Source organism: Nomascus leucogenys, chromosome 15 (assembly GCF_006542625.1).
Source record: "Nomascus leucogenys isolate Asia chromosome 15, Asia_NLE_v1, whole genome shotgun sequence".
NCBI lineage: Eukaryota > Metazoa > Chordata > Mammalia > Primates > Hylobatidae > Nomascus > Nomascus leucogenys.
The window spans coordinates 23248264-23275669 of NC_044395.1; the positions used below are offsets into that span (position 1 = coordinate 23248264).

The 27406-nt window shown below is 36.5% G+C and overlaps 1 protein-coding gene across 1 annotated transcript in view; it reads right to left on the reverse strand.

Annotated features, from left to right (window-relative positions):
* The window catches only part of SIK2 (salt inducible kinase 2), a 131231-nt gene that overhangs the window by 97497 nt on the left and 6328 nt on the right, over positions 1-27406 (reverse strand). Inside the window, exons 2-3 of the mRNA XM_003253119.4 lie at positions 19740-19856; positions 15727-15790 (exon numbers count right to left, since the gene is read on the reverse strand). Coding sequence (XP_003253167.1) covers positions 15727-15790; positions 19740-19856 — 181 coding nt within the window. The remainder of the gene's footprint in view (positions 1-15726; positions 15791-19739; positions 19857-27406) is intronic.

The window sequence follows — 27406 nt, forward strand, 5'->3', positions numbered from 1 at the left end:
AGCAGATAACATCTACCTCTGGTTATCCCCTTTCACAAACAAAGAATTAGCTTTTTCTGAATTAATTTAATCTTACTGAAATTCCATAATACAACGATTCACTTAATAGAAATTCATCCTGAAAGAAACAGAAAACTAGGGAACAAATGAAACACAGACTGCCAAAATCCTCACATTAATAGAATTCAGTTGGGTATGGTTATGGCCAAGATCAGAATAGCTGATGCTTCTCTCTCTCCCTTCACTGTAGCCTAGCTACAACTGCAGCTGCCAGACATGGGAGCAGCTCACTGCTCACAGTACAGAATGTCAGCTTTGAACCATAACTAACGGCAGGCTGCCAATAATCAGCAGGAGATAGCTGAAATCTAAAATGAAGGTTACCAGGAAAAATGGACTGCATTTCAGAAACTTGTCTATTTTATTAAGGCTTCTTATGCTTCTATTTCCAAACATATGAAGTTTAAAAACAATTTATTTAATCATCTCTGACAGATCCATTCCATTCTTCAAATCCATGTTGAAAAACTTAACTTTATTTCCTTCGATTTACAGACAACTATTTAGGCATAGAAGGTTGACTGTGAACTCCTCTAGAGCGGTGGTCAAGTTACTCATTTCCCTCCCTCCCTCCCTCCCTCCCTCCCTCTCTCCCTCCTTACTCATTTCCTTCCCTCCCTTCCTCCCTTCCTCCCTTCCTTCCTTCCTTCCTTCCTCCCTCCCTTCCTTCCTCCCTCCTTCCTTCCTCTCTTTCTCCCTTTCTTCCCTCCCTTCCCTCCCTTCTCTTCTCTTCTCTTCACTTCTCTTCTCTTTTCTCTTTCTTTCTTTTTTCCCCCAGCACATAAATCACTTACTAAACTCATATACTCCTTTCATTTTTAGAACACACTGAGGTTCAGAAACATTATGTGGCTTACTCAAGGATGTTTATAGTAGAAGTCAATGGTGCAACTAGGACTACCACAGACAGCTTACTCCTAACTTTTCTTTTAATGTCTGACCCAATTTAAACAAAGGTGGGAGGGAGAACAATAACAATTTTCTGAATCATGAATCATGCTGGCTCTTTCATGTGGTTACTAGTCTCTCTACAAGTTAACTAGAAAGATTTATAAATAATCCAATTAGATCTGACCTCTTCAAAGATAACTATTACATACATCTAATACAAACTCAAAAGGAAAGATCCTAAATTTTACAGCCAAGGATAGTCTAATTTCATCTGCATGCATTCAACATTGCATAACCCTTCTGAAGTACACACCAATTTAATATCTTTCTATGTTAACATCTACCATCCTCACACATTTGAAATAAAGTTTGTCTGTAAATCTGCATAGCAGATCATGTTCAGTCAATAAAATCCATACAACATGTGCCTGGAATGTGACTGGAAAGGAAGACAGGGGCAGATCATTATACCAATTCCACACTAACTTGACTTTATAATGAGGGCAATGGGAAGACAGAAATATTTTAAGCAGAAAAATGACAAGGACCAGATCTGTATTACAGAAAGATCAATTTGATAGTAATACGGAGGATGGATTAGAAGAGGGACAAGTCTGGAGGCAAAAAGGACTTAGGTGTTGAAGTGATTTAAGTGAGAAATGATGCCAATCTGAATTAAAGCAATGATAGAAGATGTTGGAGAAGTGAGGACAGATTTAAGCAATACTGACCTGGGACCCCAGTTAATAATAAGCAGAAAAAAAAGGATTAAAACTTAGGTTCATACTGGCAAAATACAGTGCGAAAAACCTTCAAAATTTATTTAAACTTGTAGTAGAAAACAAACGAACTACTTTCCTAGTACTACCTTCAGGCTGTGAAGATATTAACCAAAGACCACAAAAACTGTCCCTCAGGTTCTCTAAGTAACCAGTGTCCAAAGGTATTTTGGCTAAAACAAAGCCCTTTTTCAATTACCACAGCTGGCATCCTAGTATGTTACCACTGAAAGGGAAAGACAGGAAATGAATCAATAAACCCCAGGCATATGCTCAGCCTAGAAAGACACAGCATATCAAGGAGCAGAAATCTGCAAACAAAGGCCCTGGGTAATTTAATTACCAGGCCGGAATCTGCTGACTGCCGGTTTAATTGTTTGAACAGTGCCCAAATTGTCTGACGAGGTGATCACCCTAAGATCTTTGTGCCATTTATTGCACATGACCACATGGATGAATGTAAGAAACAGTTCTAAAGAATGTAGGAATAGTGAATAACTTTCATTAATCACACCTGTGATTCCAGAGGAAAAATGTAGTTAAGGCCTTATTGTATTCATAAATAACCCAAGGACTCTTAAGCAAATTCATTTGCCATTACATATTCCATGCTGCCAGACCAAGAAAATATTATCCTTCAGAGATGAGCACCAAATGCCATATAAGTCCTGGAGAACAAGTTACCCAGGTTAAATGCATATGTTCTTATTTACCATTATATTCTGAAAAGGTTATGTGAAGGGAGGTGTGGGAGTTAGAAGAAAAAGTAATTGTATGGTGGTAACTACCAGTAAGCACTCAAAAACTGCTCAGTATACCGGAGGAAGCCAATTTTCTCCCTTGATTCAGTTAGTATTTCCTCATTCATGTTTATCTCGTGAAGAGTAAACCAACAGAAAATTCCTTTCAAAAACTGAACAAAGAAGTACCTCAGACTACTTAACCTGGCAGCGCTCTCCTGTTGGCTTCACTAGGTAAATAAGGTCTATAATGCCAAAGCAGACTATTACACCATTCATTCAAAAGGTATTTGTAAAACACTTTGTATTGTGCTAAAGTCTTCAACAGAAGCTTACAATCTATTAAGAGATAAAAGATACACATGCAGACTTTAAATAACAGTGAAAGGCAGTGTGTAGATAAATTCTAAAATGAGTTGTGCAGGAAAGAGAACTACAGTGTTCTCCTAATAAGAAATCAATGTGGATAGAATTAATTGAGAAGAACTGGATTGAAGAGCTGGAACTTCATTTAGAACTTTGAAATAGGCAGTATTTCAATAGGCAGAGAGCAAAGGGCTTTAGGGCTCCAGATCAACATGAGCACAGATTTTGAATCAGAGATTTACATGTTCTATTTTGAGAATATGGAGATTAGCTTAGCTATGGGTTTTGTGGGAGTTAATTAGATTTGGTCATTAGATCTGGTAAGCAGTTCATTGGCCAGTTTCCAAAAGTACAGAAGACAGGAGCCCAAATGCTTCCTACTTCCATTATAGATAAGGAGAGAATACAGGACCAAAGCCACATATTAAATCAAGAGGAACAGTTATATTCACCGTAGTTGACAAAACCGTTAAATGCTTTCCCTGTTTCTATTCTTTACTGTTAATATATTAAATTAATGATATCCATCAAGATTCAATTCAATTAAATGACATGCTTAAGGAGATGAGGGGCAGGGCAGAAGCAACAGAAATGTGCAAAATCAGCAGACGGAAGCTTGTGAAGTTCAAAGAACTCTAAGGCGGCATATAATCAGTTAGTACATGAAGTCAGAATATGGCTTCAGGTCTTGGTTATGCCACCTACTTGCTTACTTGCTCTGTGACCCTGGGTAAATTGTGTAAGCTCTCTGTCCCTCAGTTTCTTCAACTGTAAAACCCATCTTATAAGGTTTCTGAGAGGATGAAATGACATAGTTTATGTACAGGACTTAACACAATGCCTGATACATGGTAAGAGTTCAAGAAATGATAATCTTTCTTGCTATTATTTTTAAGGGTAGGGTATATAGAGTGCAATGATCCTTGATGACCTTGTTAAGGATCCTGGACTTTACCCCAAAAGCAAGGGAAGTCCCTGAAAATTTTTAACAGGATCAAATTTTTATTTTAACAACATGACTTACTTAGTACTTCTTATTAGAAATGCCAAAGGAAAATTTCATTCTAGAATTTACTACTAAGAAAAGTTTTGCTTTCTTCGAGGAAGAGGTACTGTTCTTTCTCTTAGATAAAATTCTGTAAATGCCTGCATCTTCTATTCACTTTGACAGCCACAAAGCTTGAAGCCAAATGTGAGGTTCTTAGGCCCTTATGTCCTGCATATTTGTGTTCCTTTTTTGTCCTGACAATTGTTTTCTACTTTTATATCTATTTTCTGATTCAACTCTTTCTTCTTATTTATATTCTAGAATTTTGGGGGTATTATTCTCCTTTGAAACTACTTCAACTCTTTGTGGAATGAGGTACAATATAATTAACTGAACAAAAATAAAGGATAACCATCAGAGCCTCATAATGCATGAATCACACACTGTAGATGCATTCCCAGCATGCCACCATAATTGCTCTTTTGGCGTAAGCCTAGTCAGATGGAACAAGAAAACCAGATGGCACAGGAAACCTCTCTATTCAAGAAGTAGAAGAGGAAAGTGCAAAGACCTAAGGCCTTCCCGGAATTAGCAGGGCACGGTTAAGGCAATTCTACTAAGAGTAGAAGAGAAATTGAAAGTGGCAAGCTGCTGGGAGTTATGCACAGACTCAAGGCTAGAGTTTTAAATATTTTTAATATATAAATGTTGTTCCCTTAAAGTACTTGAACGTCTTCAGTCTCTCCACTGTTCTATTATTCCAGCTCATAAGGCCCTTTTGTTGCTTCACTTATCTCTCTCCTGAACTTGGATCTCACAATCAGCCTTTTCAACAATGACCTCTCTGACCACAGCAACTCTTACATGCATTTCATCTTCCACCATTCTAATCCTCAACCTGGGCCATTCATTCATATTGTCTACTTTTTCTCCTCTTGGATTGAAAAGCACTGCTGACTGTAAGTCTACCATAAACTCCCTTACTGCTAATTATTGATCCTTTTATTCATCCCTTGACAATCATATGAGCACTGCTAGCTGTTCTAAACCTTTCTCTCACTATAGTGTCTAATGTACTGCTCTTTCTCTGATGTCTCATCAGCTACACCACAGAATGAAATACCTCTATCTTGAATCAACAAACTCATCTTCCTTCTATTCTACCACAAACAGCCTTTGTAGCCTAAATCCTTGGCACAATCTCTAATTATCATTGTAACTGCACCAATGCACACCTTTTCAGAGAAGGAGGAATTCTTCTCTTCTAAACTAATTCCCTCTGTGCCCTTAATCCCACTGTCTCTTGTCTACTCTGGGACCTTATTTCACCATCTCTTTTTTCCTGCCTACATTCTTTTCTTTTCTAGCTGTTTCAAACACCAAGACCACAACCAAAACCATTACATAATACTGAATCCTATGTAGACCCTATTACCTCTCAATTCTTTCCTTCTCTTCTTTCCACCTTGAAAACTTCAAAAGGTAGTTTTATAATATCTTTCTCCCTTTATCACCCGTGCATCCTTAACCTTTTGAAATCTGGTTGTAGCTTCCAGTTTACTGAAAAGTACTTTCTTTGAAGTGACTGGTGATCTTTTAATGACCAAATACCCCCACTTCACTCCAAGCTCCTTTGGCTAATCATGAAAGAAACTGTCCATGTTTCCCAAGCCACTCTTCTACTCCATCAATTCCTTTCTTCCACCTGCTTCTAATAAAATGCATTACCAACTCACTTCTTCGCCTTCTTAATTCTGAAATCTCATTATTACAGCTTCATTGATCACTTCTATTCAGGTAATCCTCAAATCTATACTTCTATTACTAAACTCTCCTTTTTTTTGAGAAAGACAAGGATTTATTGAAGTATGATTTATATACAATAAGATGCAAATTCTTAGATTGTTAACTATATGAGGTAATTGTATATTCTGTATAACCACCATTCAAAACAAAAACAAAACATTTCCATTTCCATCACCCAAGATAGTTCTCTCTTGTCCCTCTCCAGTCAATTCTCCCCTCTCCCTGGAGGCAACTTTCCAGCTTTTATTACTATCCATTAGTGTTGACTGTTACAGAATTTCATGTAAATAGAACCATATATAGTCTATACTCTTTTGTGTCCAGCTTCTTTTACTTAGCACAATGTCTGTAAGATGTATGCATGTTGTTGCATGCACACATAGTTCATTTCCTTTTTGAATCATCTTCCATTGTATTACTATACTATGATTTGTTCTGGATACATTTTCCCATTGATGGACATTTGGGTTGATCCGACTTTGGGTGATTGTGAAAAATGGCTGCTATAAAAATTTGCATTCTTATCAAAATCGCTTTATGGACACTTGTTTTCATTTTTCTTGGGTAAATACCTAGGAATTGAATTGTTGTATGATGGAGTATATGCATGTTTAACTTCATAAGAAACTGCCAAACAGTTCTCCCAAGTGGTTGTACCATTTTACATTCCTACCAGCAATGTATGAGAGTTCTAGTTGCCTCACAGCCTAACATTTATTATTGTCAGTTTTTTCAATTTTAATCAGTCTAACTGATGTGAAATGATATCTCCCTGTGGTTTTTAATTTGCATTTCTCTGATGACTAAAAATGTTGAGTAATTTTTCATGTGCTTTTTGGCCATTTGCATATCTTTTGTCTGGTTCCAGTGTTTTGTCCATTATTAAATTGGATTGTCTTTTTATTGTTGAATTTAATTATCTGTTGAATTTCATTTGCTTCCATATTTTCAACTGTCAATTGTCCGTAGCAAACTAACTGTCCTGATATTATCTCCAAACCATATTTAAAATCTAATTTGTCATTTTTTACTCTGAAAACAGACTTAGGCACTACTGTCAACCACACCACAATATTCTTCAATCATGTTTGCTTTAAATCCTAACTCTTGGTGTTCGCTTCTTGACACTCAACAGGAATTCTTGACAGGTGCTAAAGTGTAATTACTAACAGTACAGGCTCTGGGATTGCCTGGTTCAAATCCAGACTCTGTTGCTTATTTGCTGTGTGACTTTGGACAAATTACTGAATCTTTCAGTACCTACCTTGTAAGTTTTTTGTAAGGTTTTAAAAAATAAATCAAGTACTTTAGACAGTACCCAACAAAAAGACAGTGCTCAATAAATAACAGTAGTTGTTATTTTTAGAATTAGAAATGCTTCTTGCTTAAAACCTTTTCTCATGATTCTGACAACTAACATCTTAACCCAAACATTCAGCCTCTCACATCTAAACAAAGTAGTCTCCTAAATGGCTTCTTTTCTCCTCCTCTAATTCAGCTGACACACCACTGCTGGACTTATCTTCCTAAAAAACTCCCTTATAGACATCATCACTTCCTGGCTCACAGATGGCCATTCTAATAAAGATCCTAACCCCTTCTCCTACTCCTAATACTTAAGGTTTCCCACATCTGGTCCTTATACGACCCTCTAAAATATGCCTCTTACATATAGGGATAGGGGAAGAATCCAAGAGATTCAAAAGATTGTGTCTAAAATAGAAAAAAAATCCAGAAACACCAGTACAAGCATATTATTTAGGGAAATGAAGGTAGGTTTAAATTAGTCAGCTAAAATAAATGAAAGTAGGCCAGGTGCAGTGGCTCACACCTGTAATCCCAGTGCTTTGGGAGGCTGAGGCATGTGGATCACTTGAACCCAGGAGTTGGAGACCAGCCTGGGCATCATGGCAAGATCCCATCTCTACAAAAAAATTTAAAAATTAGCCTGGCATGGTGGCACACACTTGTAGTCCCAGCTACTTAGGAGGCTGAGGCAGGAGGATTGCTTGAGCCCAGGAGGTCGAGGCTGCAGTGAACTGTGATTGCGCCACTGCACTCCAGAATGGGTGACAGAGTGAGATCCTGTCTCAGAAAGAAAGAAAGAAAGAAAAAGAAAGAAAGAAAGAAAGGAAAGTGGTTGCCTCTAAAGAGGAGAAAATGGGGGAGGAGGGGCAGGAGCATGGGGACTGTATCATCTGTAACAAACTTTGCACAATTATTTGACTCCTTAAACTAATACTAGTAAATGTTTAACTTTTGCAAAAATAAAAACTTGGAAGATAGATAAGCCCAAGAGACACAAACAGAAAGAAAGGAAGGTTGGTTTATAATGAAGCAGATACTATACTCGGCAATTTGGTTGTCCATACCTACAGATAATATTAAATAAATAGACCTATGCAAGGAAAAGTTGGACACATCCATTCACTTAGTGCAGCTACCCTAATTGCAAACTGAGGAGTTTGGATTTTAACCAATGAGCAATATGAAGGTGAGTGAAAGTTGCTGAACACAGTTGTAAAATAATCAAAATAATACTTTAGGAAGATTAAACAGGAATTATATAAAATGTACTTGACTAGAGAAGAAAGAGGGAATGGTAAAACATGAAGGATTTGCTAATTAAGACATGAAGTGATGAAAGCCTAGGGCAGGGTGATGACTGGGGAAACAGAAGGATTTAATTTCAAGTCATTTTGCAAGAACAGAGTATGATCTGCTGGCCAACTAAATACAAAACTAAGAATGAAAAAAACATTGGGAACATAACACCCTCCCAGCACAGAGTAAGCAATAAAGGAATACTTGTAAAGTTAAATAAAGACTGACTCTGAAGTTATAAACCTGAAATCTTAATATATATAGTTCAAAGTACAAAGTTAACTACTGTTTATCTATGTTTTTTTTTCCATCTAAGTCTCCAATTGGTTTAAAACATTTTGGGCTTAATTCACTTAAAATCTCATACAGCAGTACCCCGTTATCTGCAGGGGCTGTGTTCTAAGACCTCCAGCGGATGCCTGAAACTGCAGACAGTACCAAACCTTATATGTACTATGTTTTCTCCTGGATAAACATACCTATGATAAAGTTAATTGGTAAATTAGGCACAGTAAGAGGTTAATAACAACAATACTAAAATAGAACAATTATAACAACATACTGTGATAAAAGGTATATGAATGTGCTCTCTCTCTCACAAAATATCTTAATATTTTCAGGCCATGGTTGACCTTAGGTAAGTGAAACTGCTGCAAGTCCCCTCTGTAGGGGGGACTAATGTACATATTTTTCACCACTTGATTAATGTTATTTGGATGGAATCTTCTCCTTTCTATTTTAATATCTTCATGGGCTCCATGTCAGAAACGGGCTGGCTACCAGACCGTTCCGTGCTTGTACCTACCTAAATCTACAGTTTACTATGTCTTTTCTTCCCTATATATTCCACATATAGGCAACAATTTTTTGCCCATTTACATCTTAGTTTCTTCTAGGCTCCCTGTGCCTCCCGCCTTCTTAGTTGGATTCCTTATCCTTACCCTTCTTGGGCACCAATCTCTTTTTCTTCTACCTTCAACTCTTGGCATAATGCCCAACTCTTTCAACTGACCACATGGAAAAATTAAAACAGGGTTGCTGTGTAACACTAAAACAGCTCTGAAGCATGGAGCAGTATAAGGAATTTTCCTTATAAAGAGAAATTAAGATCAAGGGATGTTTAAGGGCCCATGGTAATAAAGTACATGATAATAGAGTACAGTACACTGAGCATTAATCCTTCTACTGAAAACTGTTTGCATGCCATTACCTTGTTTTCAAAATTACTTTTTTTGTAATTAATGGTCATTACTAGAAAACTCAGAAAATAAATAAAAGCAACATGATTACGTTTGTGATTCAGAAAGACAATTCTGAAGAAAATGTAAAATAGAACAGTTAGGAGATAATGACACAACATACAGAGAAGGAAGAGTGAAGACCTTAACCTGAGGCATTAACAGTGGTTATAAAGATGGGGACCTCCTAGAGAAATACTTAGGAAGTAGAATAGGCAGGATTCAAAACCTCATTCAGGTAGGAAGGAAAAGCAATCAATACTGACATCAAGGTTTCCAGTTTAAGCCAAGTAAGGGAAAAGAGAGAAATAGTTTTGTTAAAAAAAAAAAAAAAAAAAAAAAAAGATCATGAGTTCTGCTGGGCTTCAAGCTGTATGACAAAGTCAAGGCAAATAAAAACAAACTGAACTAAATGATCTTCACATCTCCTTTAAATTCAGATTCTTCCCTTCCAAACTAGTGAAGACTATCCAAAGATTTCATGATCTTTTTAAATTAATTCTATTACTCAATATCTTCAATGGTCAAGAAATTAACTGTACCCAAGAGTGGAAAATAAGATAATAGCATTCACTGTCCAACTTTTCTATCGACATCAGATTCTTCTTTCCAGAACTCCAATTGACCATTTACCCTAGAGATTTTACTTTAAATATAAAACTTATACATTTAAAAATCCCCAAATTATGTCTCAATGTATATAAAACAATGTAATCCAAATTTGTTTCAAAGAGCTTAGCAAGAAAGAACAATTTAGACTATCCTATTTTCATAGAAATGATGCCTAACATGTAACAGCTATTTCTACTTTACTTGTAAAACTACAGTCCAAAGCTTTAAAAATGTTCCAATGGGCAAAGACTTAAAAATCCTTCTCTCGACTCATTGCCTCTACCTACTACCTCCTCATTTCTTTTTTCCCTTTTTGCAGCAGAACTCCTTGAAAGGGTTGTCTATTTTGCTTTCTCCATTTTTCTTCTCTCATTTGCTCTGTAAGCCTCTTCAATCTAGCTTTTGGCCCAGTCACTCCACCAAAACTGCTCTTACCAAACTGCAGAATACAATTGTCAACTGTCATTCCTCATCATTTTCGATCTATCGGCATCATTTGTCACAGATGTTCACTTGATCCTTCTGAGAATACTTTGTTCACTTGGTTTCTAGGATACCACATTCTCTTGGTTTTCTTCCTCCTCTGTCTCTTCCGCTAGTTTCTCCTCTTTTCTAAATCTTTTAATGTTTAAATGCCTCAGGGATCAGATCTTGGCCTCTTCCATAATCATACCTACTACTTAGGTAGTCTCCATCTGTTGAGAAGTCCTACTGATTGTACTTCAAAGTATATTCTGAGTTTGACCAATTAGGACTACCTGTACTGCTACTCCCCAGTCTGGGCTGTCATCACCCCTCACTGGAACTACTCCAACAGCTTCCTACCTAGTCTCCCTATCTCCACCCTTTCCCATTCTCAACACTGCAGCCAGAGTGATGCTTTTAAAATGTTACATTAGATGCAGTCACTTCTGTGCTGAAACCCAGCCAAAAATGGTTCCCTAATTTTATTCAAGGTAAGAGCCAAAATCCTTCTAATGGCCTACACAATGCCCCCAAATCTGCCCCACTCCTGCCTCTCATTTACCCTCTGACCTCCTCTTCTACTGTTCTTCCTCCTTGCTCTTCTCTCTTGCTTGCTCCTCTTGAGCCATACTGGCCTCCCTGTTACCCCTTGGACAGACCAAGCACACTGCTGCCTCAGGGATTTGCATTTATTCTTCCCTCTCCCTGGGTAATCTCTGTTCTACCATATAGACATGACTGTGCTTTCAAGTCTGTGCTCAAATGCCAGCGAGGCCTTCTCTGACCACTCTATTTAATGTTGCAATCAACTCCCATGCCTCCCAACCAACCAGCCTTGCTATATTTACACAGCACTCATCACTATCTAATCTACTACATAATTCAGCTATTTTGTTTCTCTCTCCCAAACTAGAATGTAAGAGTAGAGATTTTTGTCTATTTTCTTCATTGCAGTTTTCTTACCACCTAACAGTGTGTGAAAAGTAGTTGGTTTTCAATAAGGATTTCTTGAAAGACTGAATAAATGAATGAATAAGTGAATGTAAGAAACAGGAAAGAAAGGCAAGAAAAATCAAATGAATAAAGAGGAAAAAGGGAAGAAAAGGAAAGAAACCTGCCCAAAGTAATGTTAACAATTAATATGGTATAGACGGCATTCTAAATCAGATTTGCTTAGCTCCAAAGCCCGTAACAGTCTATTATAGCATCAGTCAAGATGCTGCTAGCTAAAACAAGTATTTTAAGAATTAAAATAAGCTCATTAAGTGGTAGCATAAAAAAGAAAAAATTAAGCAAAAGAGGGAAACAGATATCTTTTCTGAAATACAAAGAGTTTAGTCAGAACTATTTATTTAGAATCCAAGTGCAAGTAGTGTATTTTTCAAAACTATAGAAGTGCATATGGTTCTTTCTCTTTAATATACCTTAAATTAATAACAAATTCGAAAGGACTAAATAATTCTGCTTTTGGCTAAGATGGATTTGTTCTCCTGACTGAAACAACCTTCCCATCCCCAACAACAAAAATACAAAATACATGAGAGAATGGTTTATAAGACACTGGACATCAGGCAAAGGAAAGTGATCCCTGAGCAACAGGTGACAAATGAGGCGAGACCTGTGAATGTTCCAACTAATGCCTTGAGAGAATGTCTACGCCACAGCACAGGGAGGGGAAACCCAGGTGGGGCCCAGCAATGTCTTTAAGTTGAGTAGACAATGCTGAGATTCCCAGATAAGGGTGAGCTACACACAGAGAGAACTCCAAAGGTCTGCAGAGGGATCCGTCCCCTGAGCACTCAGGAGAGTTCTGATCAGCTCACGTGTGAGGGAAAACCACCAGAGGCCAGAGAAAGAACCATCTGAGAGGCTGAGAGAGAACACTGGCTGGTGCTTACACAAAACCAGGAATGGTGCCTGTTCCTACTGGTCAGGCCAAAAAACCTCAGCATTCATGAGGCACTGAGTAGAGTACTCAGAAGTGGGAAGTAACTAGACCCAGACTGAGCACTGTTTCAATCGTGAAGGCAAGACCCAAATGGATCAAACTGTTTCCAAGTAACTTAACTGCATCCCAGAACAAAGTTCAAGAAAACCTAAAGTAACACAAAAATATGTGGTGCTCAAGGTGAAATTGGCAATGTCTAGCATCCAATCAAAGACTACCAGACATGTAATGAAACAGGAAAATGTAACCAAAACTGAGGAGAAACATTAACCAATCAAAACCAACCTAGAACTGACAGAGATGCTGGAAATCAGCAGACATGGACATTAAAAATTATCATAACTAGATTCCAGATGTTCAGAAAGCTAAGTAAAGACATGGAAGGCATTAAAAAACAGTCCTAGTCAAGTTTATAGGAAAGAATACTACAATGTCTGAGATGACAAATACACTGGATGGGATTAATGGCAGAAGAAAAGATTCGTGAATTTAAAGACAGAAATAGCAACTACTCAACATGAAATAGAGAAAAAGGAATTTTTTAAAAATGGAAAAGAGCATCAGTGAGCTGTGGGGCAATTTCATGCAGTTTAATATACATTTGACTGGAATATCTGAAGGAGAAGAGAGAGGGGTGGAAGAGAAAAATTAGTTAGAAAATAATGGCTGAAAAATATCCAAATTTGATGAAGAGTGCAGTCACAGATCCAAAAAGCTTAATGAACACCAAACATAAGAATCATGAAGAAAACCACACAAAGGCTCATCATAATCAAATTGTTGAAACCAGTGATAAATAGAAAGCCTTAAAAGCAGCCAGAGAAAAAAGGCACATTATATACACAGGAATAAAGAAAAAGATAACAGTGGTTTTTTTTTGTCAGAAACAGTGCAAATGGGAAGACAGTGAAGCAACATCTTTAAAGTACTGAAAGAAAAAAAGTCCATTTAGAATTCTATACCTAGTACAAATATCTTTCAAAAACAAAGACAAAAATAAAGACTACTTTAGACATATAAAAGCTGAAATATTTCATCACCAGCAGATCTGTGCTACAAGAAACACTAAAGAAAATCCTTCAGATGCCGGGCACGGTGGCTCACGCCTGTAATCCCAGCACTTTGGGAGGCTGAGGCGGGCGGATCACGTCAGGTGATCGGGACCATCCTGGCTAACACGGTAAAACCCCGTCTCTACTAAAAATACAAAAAATTAGCCAGGCATGGTGGTGGGCGCCTGTAGTACCAGTTACTTGGGAAGTTGAGGCAGGAGAATGGTGTGAACCCGGGAGGCGGAGCTTGCAGTGAGCTAGATCGCGCCACTGCACTCCAGCCTGGGTGACAGAGCGAGACTCTGTCTCAAAAAAAAAAAAAAAAGAAAGAAAGAAAAGAAAATCCTTCAGACAAAAGAAAAATGACATTAGATAAAAATATATACATACATAGGAATGCAGAAATGGTAGCTACATTGATAAATAGATGCAATTTTCAAAAAATATGGAAATCTCTGTAAAAGATAAGTGTTTAAAGAAAAAGACAGCTACACTGATAAATAGATCATTTTCAAAAAATGTGGAAATCTCTTTAAAAGATAATTGTTTAAAGAAAAATAGCACTGTATTATGTTTTATAAAATAGGTTTAAGTAAAATATGACAACAAGAACATAAAAGCCAGGAGGGGCAAAATAGAAGTACACTGATGTAAGGTTATTTTTTATTTATTTATTTATTTTAATTGAGATGAAATCTCACTCTGTCGCCCAGGCTAAAGTACAGTGGTGTGATCTTGGCTCAATGCAGCCTCCGCTTCCGAGTTCAAGTGACTCTCTTGCCTCAGCCTCCCTATTACCATACCCAGCTAATTTTTGTATTTTTAGTAGAGATGGGTTTCACCATGTTGGCCAGGCTGGTCTTGAACTCCTGACCTCAGATGATCCACCCACCTTGACCTCCTAAAAGTGTTGGGATTACAAGTGTGAGCCACTGCACCCAGCCAAGGTTCTTATATTATATGCGAAGTGGTAAGTATTACCTGAAGGTAGACTGTGTAGACTTGTATATGAATGTCCATAGTAACTTATGTTTAACAGCTAAAAACTGAAACCAACCCAAATGTCTGTCAATAGATAGATGAAGGAATAAGCAAACTGGGGTATATTCATATAATATAATACTACTGGCAATAAAAAGAAATTATATGTTGATATACACAATAAAATGGGATGAATCCCAAAATAATTATATTAAAGAAGCTAGACCAAAAAAAGAATATATCCTGTATGATTACATTTGAGTATATCCTGTATAATTCCATTTATATAAAACTCCAAAAGATACAAACTGATCCATAATGACAAAAAACAGGTCAGTGGTTTTTTGGGTGTCAGATGGGGTAGAAGAGTTACAAAGAGGGCACAAAGAAACTTCTGGAAGTGATGGATATTTTGACTGTGGTGATTGTTTCACAAACGTGTATCAAAACATTAAGTTGTACACATTAAATACGTGTAATTTATTACATATGATTATTCTTCAATAAAGCTGCTTAAAAAACAATTTTGGACTTAAATTTCAGTTAAGAACAAAAAAGATTTAGATACCTACAGTGCTCTGGTTCCACACAGTAAAAATAAATAGATATTTTAGGTGAAAGCTAGAATAAAATATTTAAATTTTTTTTTAAAGTTCGAATGAATCATAAACACCAATCAAATACTTTCTTATTAGAGATAAAGGAATCAAGTCCCAGAGAGGTTTAGTGATTTGCCTGAGGTCTTACACCTATAGTGAATACTTTACTAAACTGTAAGATCCACAATAACAGAGATTGTGCTATTCAGGTTACTAGAGTATCCCCAATACCTAGTGCAATGCCTGGGACATAGCAGAAGCTTAATAAATATTTGCTGACTAATCTTTCCATAGAAAAGGAAGGTAAAAAGGAAGATAAAAAGAAAGAAAATATCCTTTGCAATATGACTAAAAGTTCCTCCATATGTTTGATTCTCCAGTTTCTAATAGAGATGACAGAAGTAGTACCTTTAGTATAATAAATGCAAGGAAATAAGTTATATTTCATATTTTAGGTTACTGAATATTTTTAACACTTAATTTTTTTTCACTTATATTACCAACACTTAAATAAGCAGAAAATTAACAGAAAATACCCCATTCATGCAGATTAGTGAATTTTTCAAATTAATAGAAAATTTAAAGGAAAAAGCTTACCAAAAATTTCTCCATTTTTGGCATATTCTGTCACAAGGTACAACATACTTTTGGTCTCCATTACCTATTGATAAATAATTTCATATTAGTCTGACAGAAATGTACTGGAATTTTCCACAATATTCTATGGAGTTACCTAAATTGAAACTACCAATAAAAGAATCACAGTTATGAACAATTCAGAAGATGGCTAAGTTTATAAGCCTGACAATATCCTTCTGATTAATGTGTTTGTGAAAAATTGAGATCCTTGCTCATCTAAGTGTGGTCCTTGGACCAGCAGTCGTAGCACTATTCAACCACCTGTAAGAAATGCAGAATTCCAGGCCCCATCCCAGACATACTGAATTGGAATTTACATTTTAACAAAACTGCCAAGTGATTTTTATGTACATTAAAGTTGGAGAAGTACTAGTATAGATAATATAAGTTTTAAAGATCTACTTTTCAACATCTCCTCACTGACATTTCTAGTCCTATGTTATCATGGTAGATTCTGATTAAAAGAATAAAAAAATAGAGTAATTTAGTTTACCTGGTTGGTAGCCTAGCTAATCTGGCACAATGTGATATTCCTTGTACTATACTTTAATATTGTTACAAAGTACTCTAATTGTTCAAAAGTTTCATATTCATAGCTCTACTGTGAAATACTTTTATTTAAATGCATTTTTCTAGATTCAGAATGAAGTGTGTCATTTTCATAAACCTGATTTTTCAAACTACACTAAATGGAAGTCTATTTAAAAAGAAAATGACGCTGGGTGTGGTGGTTCATGCCTGTAATCCCAGCACTTTGGGAGGTCAAGGTGGGCAGATCACTTGAGGTCAGGAGTTCGACACCAGCCTGGCCAACAGGGCAAAACCCTGTCTCTACTAAAAAATATAAAAATTAGCCAGGTGTGGTGGTGTGCACCTGTGATCCCAGCTACTTGGGAGGCTGAGGTGGGAGAGCTGCTTGTATATGGGCGACAGAGGAAAACTATGTCTCAAAAAAATATATATATATAAAAATAAATACAAATAGAATAAAAAGAAAATGAGTGTTTAGATTCAAGATGAACAAGTTTTAGAGTGCTTCTCTGTAATACTCTAACTGCTATCTACTGAAAGGAAGAAAATTAATTTTGTTCTAAGATGTAGATTTAAGACTATTCTCCACGAGGTCAGAAAACTAAGAGCTACCTACAGTTTGGGCCTAAACAAATCAGTAAATCAACTGTAACCAATTATTTACCTCAAATAGATAGAATTAATATGCAAATTATGTTAGTTTTATCCTCGGTTTAGTTTATGGTTAATCAGAGGCTTTGAAGAATATAATTAGTTTCTTAGAAGTATCTTCTTCAGGAATTAAAAAAACAATGGCTAGGCATGGGTGGCTCATTCCTGTAATCCCAGCACTTTGGGAGGCCAACATGGGAGGCTCACTTGAGCCCAGAAGTTTGAGAACAGCCTGGGCAACATAGTGAGATCCTGTATCTGCAAAAAATATTAAAAAATTAGCCAGGTATAGTGGCATGTGCCTGTAGCCCCAGCTACTTGGGGAGGGGCTGAGGCAGGAAGATCACTTGAGTCCATGAGTTTGAAGCTGCAGTGAGCTATGATTGTGCCACTGCACCCCACGCTGGGTGACAGAGCAAGACGTTTTCTAAGTTTAAAGGGAGAAGTAATCTGAATTAATTAATTAATTATTTATTTTTAGAGATGGGATCTCTGTGTTATCCAGGCTGAAGTACAGTGGCTATTCACAGGTGCAATTGTGGTGTACTACAGCCTGGAACTCCTTGGCTCAAGAGATCCTCCTGCTTCAGCCTCCCCTGTAGCTGGGACTACATGTCACTGCACTGGGTTAATCTGATATAAATTTGACCTAAGAGGCCTCTGTAGTTTTAGAATTTTTAGGAAATGCTTTGAGTGACACATCATAGTCTCTCATTCTCAGGAGGCATATCATAAGCCAATGGTCTTCACATTTTTTAAACTGAAAATCTCTATCAATAAAAGTTGTTTAGAGCAGGGGTTCCTAACCCCTGGGTCACAGACTGGTACAGTCCGTGGCCTGTTAGGAAACGGGCCACACAGTGAAGCTTCATCTGTATTTACAGCAGCTCCCCATTGCTCGCATTACCACCTGAGCTCCACCTCCCATCAGATCAGCATTAGATTCTCATAGGAGTGGGAACCCTACTGTGAACTGTGCATGTGAGGGATCTAGGATTCACACTCCTTATGAGAATCTAATGCTGAGGTAGAATAATTGCCTTCCACGAAACTGGTCGCTGGTGCCAAAAAAGTTGGGGACCACTGGTTTAGAGCCAAACACACTGTCATGCACTTGTAGTCCTAGCTGAAGCAGGAGGATCCTTTGAGCCCAGGAGTTCAAGGCCAGTCTGGGCAACAACAGTGAGACCCTCTCTCTAAAAAAAATAAAATACAATAAACATGATTCCTATGGGAATCCATTAAAAATAAAGTTGCCAAATATATATATGTGTATATATATATATATATATATACAGACACAAACACACACGACACATATGGTGACATGTATATATACATACACATTGCATACATGTGCCACTGTATAAATATTATGTACATTATAAAATATATACAACAAAACAAATATAAAAAATAAACATAACTAGAGGTTCTGATATTTTCTTCTTATACTCCCAAGCACATTTGTGCTAATCTATTTGAATGCACACACTGGTGTGCCAGTAAACCAGCTTTCTGACAAAAAATAAAAAGGTCCTGATTTGTAAGCCAACTTCTGTGATGTAAATCTTCCTACCAATGCAGATTTTGAGCTACTAACATCATGTTAATTGGCTTGCAAAGCTTCTGAAAGTTTAACAACCAGCTCTCAACAAGCCAGTACAGGCTGAGTCCAGCATACCATGGGCATACACATCACACTCTGGAGATCAAAGTCATGGGCCAGAATACTGGAACATTTCAGTTTAAAAAGAGCTTTTCAACAGAAAAATTCTACATGTTAAGAAATAATTTTTTTCAATATTTTGTACTATATTATCCTTCTTAAACATGAATTACTCTTTAAAAATCTGAGAAAAACACTCCTTTTAAAAACCATGGCTGGTTGGTGGGTGCACTAAAAGCCCAGACTTCACCACTATGCAATATAGCCAGGTAACAAAACTGCACCTGTACCCCCTAAAGCTATAAAAAAACAATGAAAAACAATGACAAAAAACCCTATGGCTTACACTTAAAATGGGTTCAATTTATTTTACAAAAATTATTATAACAAAGTTGATTTTTTTAAAAAAGCAAATTTATTTTATCTACTAAAATAAGCCAAATAATTAAATAAATACAGTCCTATGTATTACAAAGTATGTCACTGAATAATATACTAGTTTAGCGGTTGTATTTTCATAAAACATACAGTATCCTTTTTAAATGAGCAAAACTGCCATATCCTTATTAGGCAGTAGCACCAAAACTCTGCAGTTAAAAAGCAGGGTATCATACAATTGTAAACTTCTTTTTTTTTTTTTTTTTTTTAAGAGATAGTATCTCACTTTGTCATCCAGGCTAAAGTGTAGTAGTATGATATAGCTCACTGCAACCTCAAGCAATCCTCCCGCCTCAACCTCCCAAGTAGCTGGGACTGCAGATGTGCACCACCACACCAGGCTAATATTTGTATATATATATTTTTTGGTAGAGATGGGGTTTCACCATGTTGCCCAGGCTGGTCTCAAGTAATCTTCCCTGCTCAGCCTCCCAAACTGTTGGGATTACAAGTGTGAGCCCACACTGCAAACTTTTAAAACAACTTGCAGTCTGACAGATGACTTAAGATTTCTGAGTTTTAAGTTTAAAGACAATATAGAAAAACGGTGTACTTAGTTACAAAAAGCATACATGTATTTTCTTTCATTGATTAGAAAAACAAATATAAGAAGAAAAATCACAATACGAAATAGACAACTATCTTGTGAAATGAATGGAGATAGTGTTAGGCTGAGTCATACCTGATAAAGTTTGATGATGTGAGGGTGGTCTAACATTTTCATTATTTGTACTTCTCGGTAGATTTTCTCAAGGTTCACTGCATCCAGCTGAGACTTATCGATTATTTTTATTGCCACCTGCATCCCAGAACACAAATAAATACAATTAGTATACAATAGTTAACATTTTCCAGTTAAGAATCCTGTCAATAAATGACATGAGACTTCACCTGTAGGTTCCTGACACTGATGATAGCTAGTTTAAATTCAATGTTCATTCATTCAACAAATATTTCTTAAACTAATATCATGTACAAGGCAGTAGATGTTTGGCAGTGTCTTTAGTGTGCTATGAAGAATAATTCAAAAACATGTTTCTCTTTCAGTACAATTGTAATGTCTTTTTACTCCTGTACAAACTGAAAAAATAAAATCTTTATTTGATTAAATTAGTGGCTATATCAACTTGTTATCCCACTGTACCCATAAACAAATGATCAGCAAAGTAGAAGACAGTTCAGAAGATAGTTTCTGTTGCACTGAAATACTATTTTCATAGAAAAGCAAGTGATAAGTTTCAAAGAATACAGACAAAAAGCTGAATATAAAATATTAAAACTCATTACATGAGAAAATACAATTGGACTTTCTTTTAAAAATTGAAGTGCAAAAACTAAAATGTTAGTAACTGCACTAAAATTTAACTTTGTAAAAGGAATTTTATTTCAGAAACTGTGACTTCCTTCTGTTATAACTAGAGAGGAGGCCAAACAATTCCAAGGTTAATAATTTGAAGGGATTACATTTGAAGGTGAACGACTAGGTAGGCAGAAATCAATGATTACAACGCAATTTTTTCATGCAATTAAAAAGAACTAATTTATTAAAATTAGTAGATATTTGGTTGGAAAATAAAGCATTCTGATTTTAAATAAATTTTTCAGATAACTGAGAACCACCCCAATTTAATTATCAGTTTTGAAAAAACTCTAAAACGTACTTCAAGTTATATCAAAGGGTTCTAAATTCTAAACATAATTTAGCCTTATGTTATTATTTCAGGGTAACTTTTCTTCTTCTTTTTTTTTTAATGCAGATGGGGTCTCATTATGTTGACCAGGCTGGCCTTGAACTCCTGGCCTCAAGCAATCCTCCCTTTTCAGCCTCCCAAAGTGCTGGGATTACAGGTGTGAGCCACCACGCCTGGCCTCAGGAAAACTTTTATTTATTTATTTATTTATTTATTTATTTATTTATTTATTGGTACAGAGTCTCCCTCTGTGGCCTAGGCTAGAGTGCAGTGGCATGATCTTGGCTCACTGCAACCTCCGCCTCCTGAGTTCAAGTGATTCTCCTGCCTCAGCCTCCCGAGTAGCTGGGATTACAGGTGTGTGCCACCATGCCTGGCTAATTTTTGTATTTTTAGTAGAGATGGGGTTTCACCACGTTGGCCAGGCTGGTCTTGATCTCCTCACTTCAGGTGATCCGCCCACCTCGACCTCCCAAAGTGCTGGGATTTCAGGCGTGAGCCACTGTGCCCAGCCGAGGATAACTTTTAATATCAGCAATTGCACATGCTATGATAGCTCAATGCTTCCAAAAGGTATCCAATAAAATAGGCCTCAGCTTGCCGTTTCACATAATTCCCGCAGTCTCCTGTTCATACAATTACAGTTAACCCTGAACAACATGGCTTTAAACTGTGTGGGTTCACTGATACACAAATTTTCTTCCACCACTAAGACAGCAAGACCAACTTCTCTTCTTCCTCCTCCTCCTCCTCAGCCCACTCAACGTGAAGATAATGAGGATGCAGACCTTTATGATCCACTTCACTTAATGAGTGATAAATGTATTTTCCTTGTGATTTTCTTAACATTTTCTTTTCCCTAGCTTACTTTACTGTAAGAATAAAGTATATAATGCATGTAACATATAAAATATGTGTTAATGGACTGTTTCTGTTATTGGTAAGGCTTCCAGTGAACAGTAGGCTATTACTTAAATTTTGGGGGAGTCAGGCTGGGCGCTGTGGCTCATGCCTGTAATCCCAGCACTTTGGGAGGCCGAGGCAGGCTGATCATTTGAGGTCAGGAGTTTCAGACCAGCCTGGCCAACATGGTGAAACCCTGTCTCTACTAAAAACGTAAAAATTAGCTAGGCATGGTGGCGGGCGCCTGTAATCCCAGCAACCTGGGAGACTGAGGCAGGAGAATCGCTTGGACCCGGGAGGTGGAGGTTGCAATGAGCCAAGATTGTGCCACTGCACTCCAGTCTGGGCGACAGAGCGGGACTCTGTTAAAAAAAAACAAACAAACAATTGGGGGGAGAGTCAAAAAGTTATACTTTCAACTGGAGTCAGTTCCCCTAACCTCTGCCTTGTTCAAGGGTCAAACGTAATGTTTTTCTTCTTTCTTTATGGCTGCTCTATCCTTTGCTGTTATGTCCTAAAGCTCTACTGTAAGTTTTACTTCTCACCTTTCTCTATTTCTAACTTGCTGTCCACAGGTTGTTTCCTGATTTGAATTAATTGTAGAACTCTCCAAGCTTCCCAGGGGAAATCCGATTACTAAACATAATGTATAAAATTAAATTTATTGCCTAAGAATAAAAGCTTATTTTCTAGGGAGTAAAGTACATAGGTTCTGTGATAGCTCTTTTCATTATGTTTGGTGGTATTTTAATTATTACCGTAATGAAAATATTCTAGAAAGTAAAACTTTGACTGCTAGGCAAGTAGAATGATTAATATTATATACTTGCTATTAGAAATATTATTGGACCACCTCAAACCTAAATCCATTTAAAGAAACCCCCCTCAGTAAAGAGTATGATACAATCCATTATTATCCATTATTTTGGGTAACTGTGGGTAACAGCTGCCAGATAAAAGGATAAGTGTATAATTGAATATCCTCAATATTCCTTAGGAAGATCACATCAAGTTTCACAGACATGCATATTTTGAAGAAAATGTCTTACCCTACAATTTCAGGAGTGAGTCTAGATATCAGCACCCCCTGCCCCCAAGAAAAAGCTTTTATAATGAGATGGGTCACAACCATCTAATAGAAAAAGTGATTATGGTTTTTAAAAACCCAGCATGATTCCTATCATGAGACAATTTTATACTGTAAATATCTTGAGTGTCATATTTAATGGGATGAAAAAGTTTAGATATTAAATATCAATTAAAGCAAGGTATTACCCAGAGAAAGCTCCTTTTTTATACCCTTTTGGAACATTGGCCTCAACAATGAAAAAGTCAGAAATATATGACATATATTAAAAAGTTAAAAATATTATCTAATTAAACTTTAATAAAAATTATAAATCTCATTTAACTTTTCTTAACAAAATAACTCAAATGATACAATTCTCCCTTCAATTTTACCTTGGGTCACAGACTTTATCCATCTATGATCCTATGATCATAAATATATATATATATATATGTATCCCATTGCCATCCCTTGTTTCTAAGGCTATTATAGAATAGGATTATGCTTCTCTAAAGAAAAGGCAGAGCATGAGTTAATATGTTCCTTGTAACATGGGAACTCTGCTTTACCAAATACACCCCAAAACTTATGATTCAAACTCAACAGAAGTTTATTTCTTGCTTATGTAGCAGAACTAGATGAATGAAGTTGGCAGGCATTTGAAATTCAAAGAGGCTTTAATATCTTTAATGTGTGGCTTCCAAGGTTAACCTGAAGGCGGTCTCTATTCCAGCTAGACAGAAGGAAAAAAGAACTCTGAGGGATCCTCACGGGTGATTTTATGGGCCAGGGCTGGAAGTGGTGCCTATTATTTCTGTTCATTCCATTAGTTAGAACTCCGCATATGACCACACCTAAATGCAAGGGTGGCAAAGAAACAGTCCAGCTGTAGGCCCAGAAAGAAGAGGAAACAGTAGTTTTCAGTGATCAGCTAGCAGTCTGCCAAACTCATCCAAGTAATTTCTTAACAATGGAGTTCTCTATCAAGTACTTCCCAGAAATATGTATAATACTAACAGTGGTGATGATTTTCACAACTGCATAGCATTTTTTAAGATACTTTAGCATATTTTATCTCATTTATTTCCCAATTCTGTGAAGTAAATGAAACAAGCAGTACACTCATGAGTTGATGAAACTGAGGTTCAAATAATGTCACATAATCAACAAAGGTCTTAAAGCTCTAGTGAATTAAGAGAGAAAAACCCTAGGCCTTCTAACTCCAACTTTAATCTTTTCACTATTTCAAAGGGTCTTGTAGTAATACATTACACAGCGTCTGTTGTGTGCCAGGAATTATGCCTGGGATATAAAAATGAATGAGATTTGATTCCTACCCTCAACAATTTAATAGGTCTGTAAGAAGAAGATGAACACATTTTATCAACAAAAAATTTGTTATTTGGGGATTTCCCCAAAGGTGCACTGAAAGTCCTTAATTTGCAAAAGGGTTGTGTTCCAATAGTTCCTTTTAAGGATTAGAATGAACTTAGATTTCTGGGAACTTCCTCTCTATATCCCTTCTCTTATTTAGTTCTCAACATAGTATAAGAGACAAAATCTGCATGGTAGCAAGAAAGTAGGTCAAGAAAGGAACTCCACGAATGGAAAGATCCCCTTTTTTGGTGGTGTTCATCTATTCAACTCTCTAATCATTATATATACATTATCTTAAAAAAACCTTCAATAAATTTATATGACAGAAAAATGAATACTCCTTCTACTAAAGGACTGAATAAAGGTTTCCTCTATAAACTGAAGAACATTAGGACAAACTAGAATGATTACTATCAAACTAAATCCCACATAAAGTAGCAACATTGAATATTCAACTTCAAAATACTCAGGGAAATAGGAATTAAAAACAAAATACCATTTTCACTTATTATATTTATAAAGATTAAAAAATAAATAACCTGGTCAGCTAAGGTTCAGTGAGATGTTTGTTTCAGATATTGTTAGTAGGAATACAAAATAGATTATAATTTTTCTGCGAAGCAATTTAGTAGTCTTTATTATGAACCTTAAAAATCATCCATTCCATGTAGCTTAAGGACTCTTCTTCTGAGAAGTTATTTGAAGGAAATAATCTGAAATGAGGACAAAGATTTATGTGTACTTTTTTCTTTTTTTGAGACAGGGTCTCACTTTGTTGCCTGGGCTGGAGTGCAGTGGCGCGATCTCAGCTCACTGCAACCTCTGCCTCCCAGGCTCAAATGATCCTCCCACCTCAGCCTCCCAAGAAGCTGGGACTACAGGTGTGCACCACCACAGTGCACTAATTTGTGTGTGTATGTGTGTGCGTGTGTGTGTGTATATATATACACACACACACACATTTGGTCGAGAGTGGGTTTCACCATGCTGCCCAGGCTGGTCTCAAACTCCTAGGCTCAAGTAATCCTCCTGCCTTGGCTTCCAAAAAGTATGGGATTACTGGTGTGAGCCACCTCATCCAGCCTTATGTGTACATATAATCAATAGAGTATTAGAAAACTGAGATATCAGTGCAGTCTCAGCATAAGGTATGAGTAGAAAAAGATGATGAAAAACTGCTTTGTACTTTACTGTGCAATTTTTCTTCAGTGAACATGTATTATTTTTCTAATAAGAAAAAACCCAGAACAATGACAGTTATTTATCACATATACTAATTCTCCAAGATATATTAGTTTTCATTTTCTCATTTTCAAAATTCTTTAGAAAATGGCTATATTATTTTATGCTTTAAATATTAAGAAGACCATATATACAGAAATGTTTCTAAGAATGAAATTTTAAAAAACACATATGAAAGTAACAACTATGTAAAATACAAATTTTATATAGGAGGACAAAGAATTAAATGTAAGAGCAGAAATGTAAAAAGTGTTGAACTGATGAATGGAATTTTTTCATTTTTCAAACTGTTTGTTATCTTTTTTTTTTTTTTTTAGACAGAGTCTTGCTCTGTCACTGCTCGAGTGCATTGGTACTATCTCAGCTCAGTGCAACTTCTGCCTCCAGGGTTCAAGTGATTCTCCTGCCTCAGCCTCCCAAGTAGCTGGGATTACAGGCATGCACCCACCACGCCAGCCTAATTTTTGTATTTTTAGTAGAGATGGGGTTTCACCATGTTGGCCAGGCTGGTCTCAAACTCGTTACCTCAAGCAATCCACCTGCCTCGGCCCCCCAAAGTGCTGGGATTACAGGCGTGAGCTACCACGCCTGGCCTATCCTGTCTTTTTGATTTTAGAAAAACAAATTAACTTCTCATAAAAGAAATACTAATCTCATTTAAAGAAACCACATACACAAAAGTTGCTTTTGGGTTCTATAAATCCACAGATTAAAGCCAAAAAAAAGTAGCTTTTGGAGATTTTATAAAGAAGTTACACAATAAGAGCTATTCTTCTAATAACAAATTAGAAGGGATTAACGTGTTTCTTGTCTTAGATAATATTTACTCCAGTCCTATTACTAATATACTAATTCTAAACTGTCCTTCTGAAGTACCAAGTAGCATTAGCTCTATCATACCATACATTAGACATTTGAAATTAAAAAACAAATACAGCTTTCAGCTTATACAACAAATCATTGGTGGAATTACAACATACTAGCCTATCATTTGATTGAAAAGCAAGTGTGATTGAGTGGTCTATAATGAAAGACTTTCTGAAAGCAGTAAAAGTCAGTAGTAAAATAGAAAATTCTCTAGTTACCCTCTCAGAATCAATAAAAAGGAGACTTTTTTCCAATGTAAATTTGGCTTTTAAAATTATTCAAATAATAAATTCTCATTAGGATTTAATTTGAAGGCTGGGTATGGTGGCTTATGCCTGTAATCCCAGCACTTTGGGAGGCCAAGGTGGGAGGGCTGTTTGAGCCAAACAGTTCAAGACCAGCTTGGGCAACATGGCAAAACCTTGTCTTTACAAAAAATTTAAAAATTAGCCAGGCGTGGTGGTGTGCACCTGTAGTCCCAGCTACTTGGAAGGCTGAGGTGGGAGGATCACTTGAGCCTGGGAGGTGGAGGCTGCAGCGAGCTGTAATCTCGCCACTGTACTCCAGCCTGGGCGACAGAGTGAGACCCTGTCCCCAACCCAAAAAAAAAAAAATTGATTTGACTTTTATAATAGTGGGTAGGAAAAACAGATTGGGGGAAAAGGTAAATGGTCCGATAGTTATATACTCACAAAAATTAAACTGAGAATTTTTAAGATTATAAAAGAAGTGATTAAAAATAATCCCCTATCTTAAAAAGTATTTAAACAAATCAACAAAAAAGACAATGCAATTAAATGGGTCAAAGGACAAAAAAATTTATAAAAGGAATGCAAATCATCATCATATAAAACTGTACAAAGTAATCAAAGAAATGCAAATTGAAGTAACAGAAAATATAAACACGTATTTGTTAATTAAAAATAAAAATAGAAAAAAACTTTAAAAGTAGCAAAGAATATTACTTTCTGCTATCAAGTTGGCAGAGATTTAGAAAATAATATTCCTGTAAAATATGAGTGCTTCCTGGTGAAAATTAATGGGTACTCCTTTTCTGGAGGGTAATTTGGCATCCTACACTCTAAGATAGGTAATGTTCATTGCTATGCAATTACACTGAGGAAATAATCAGATACATGCACAAAGATGTATGTAGAGGGATGCCCTCTGAAACATTATTTTAGAAAGAGAGACAGAAAG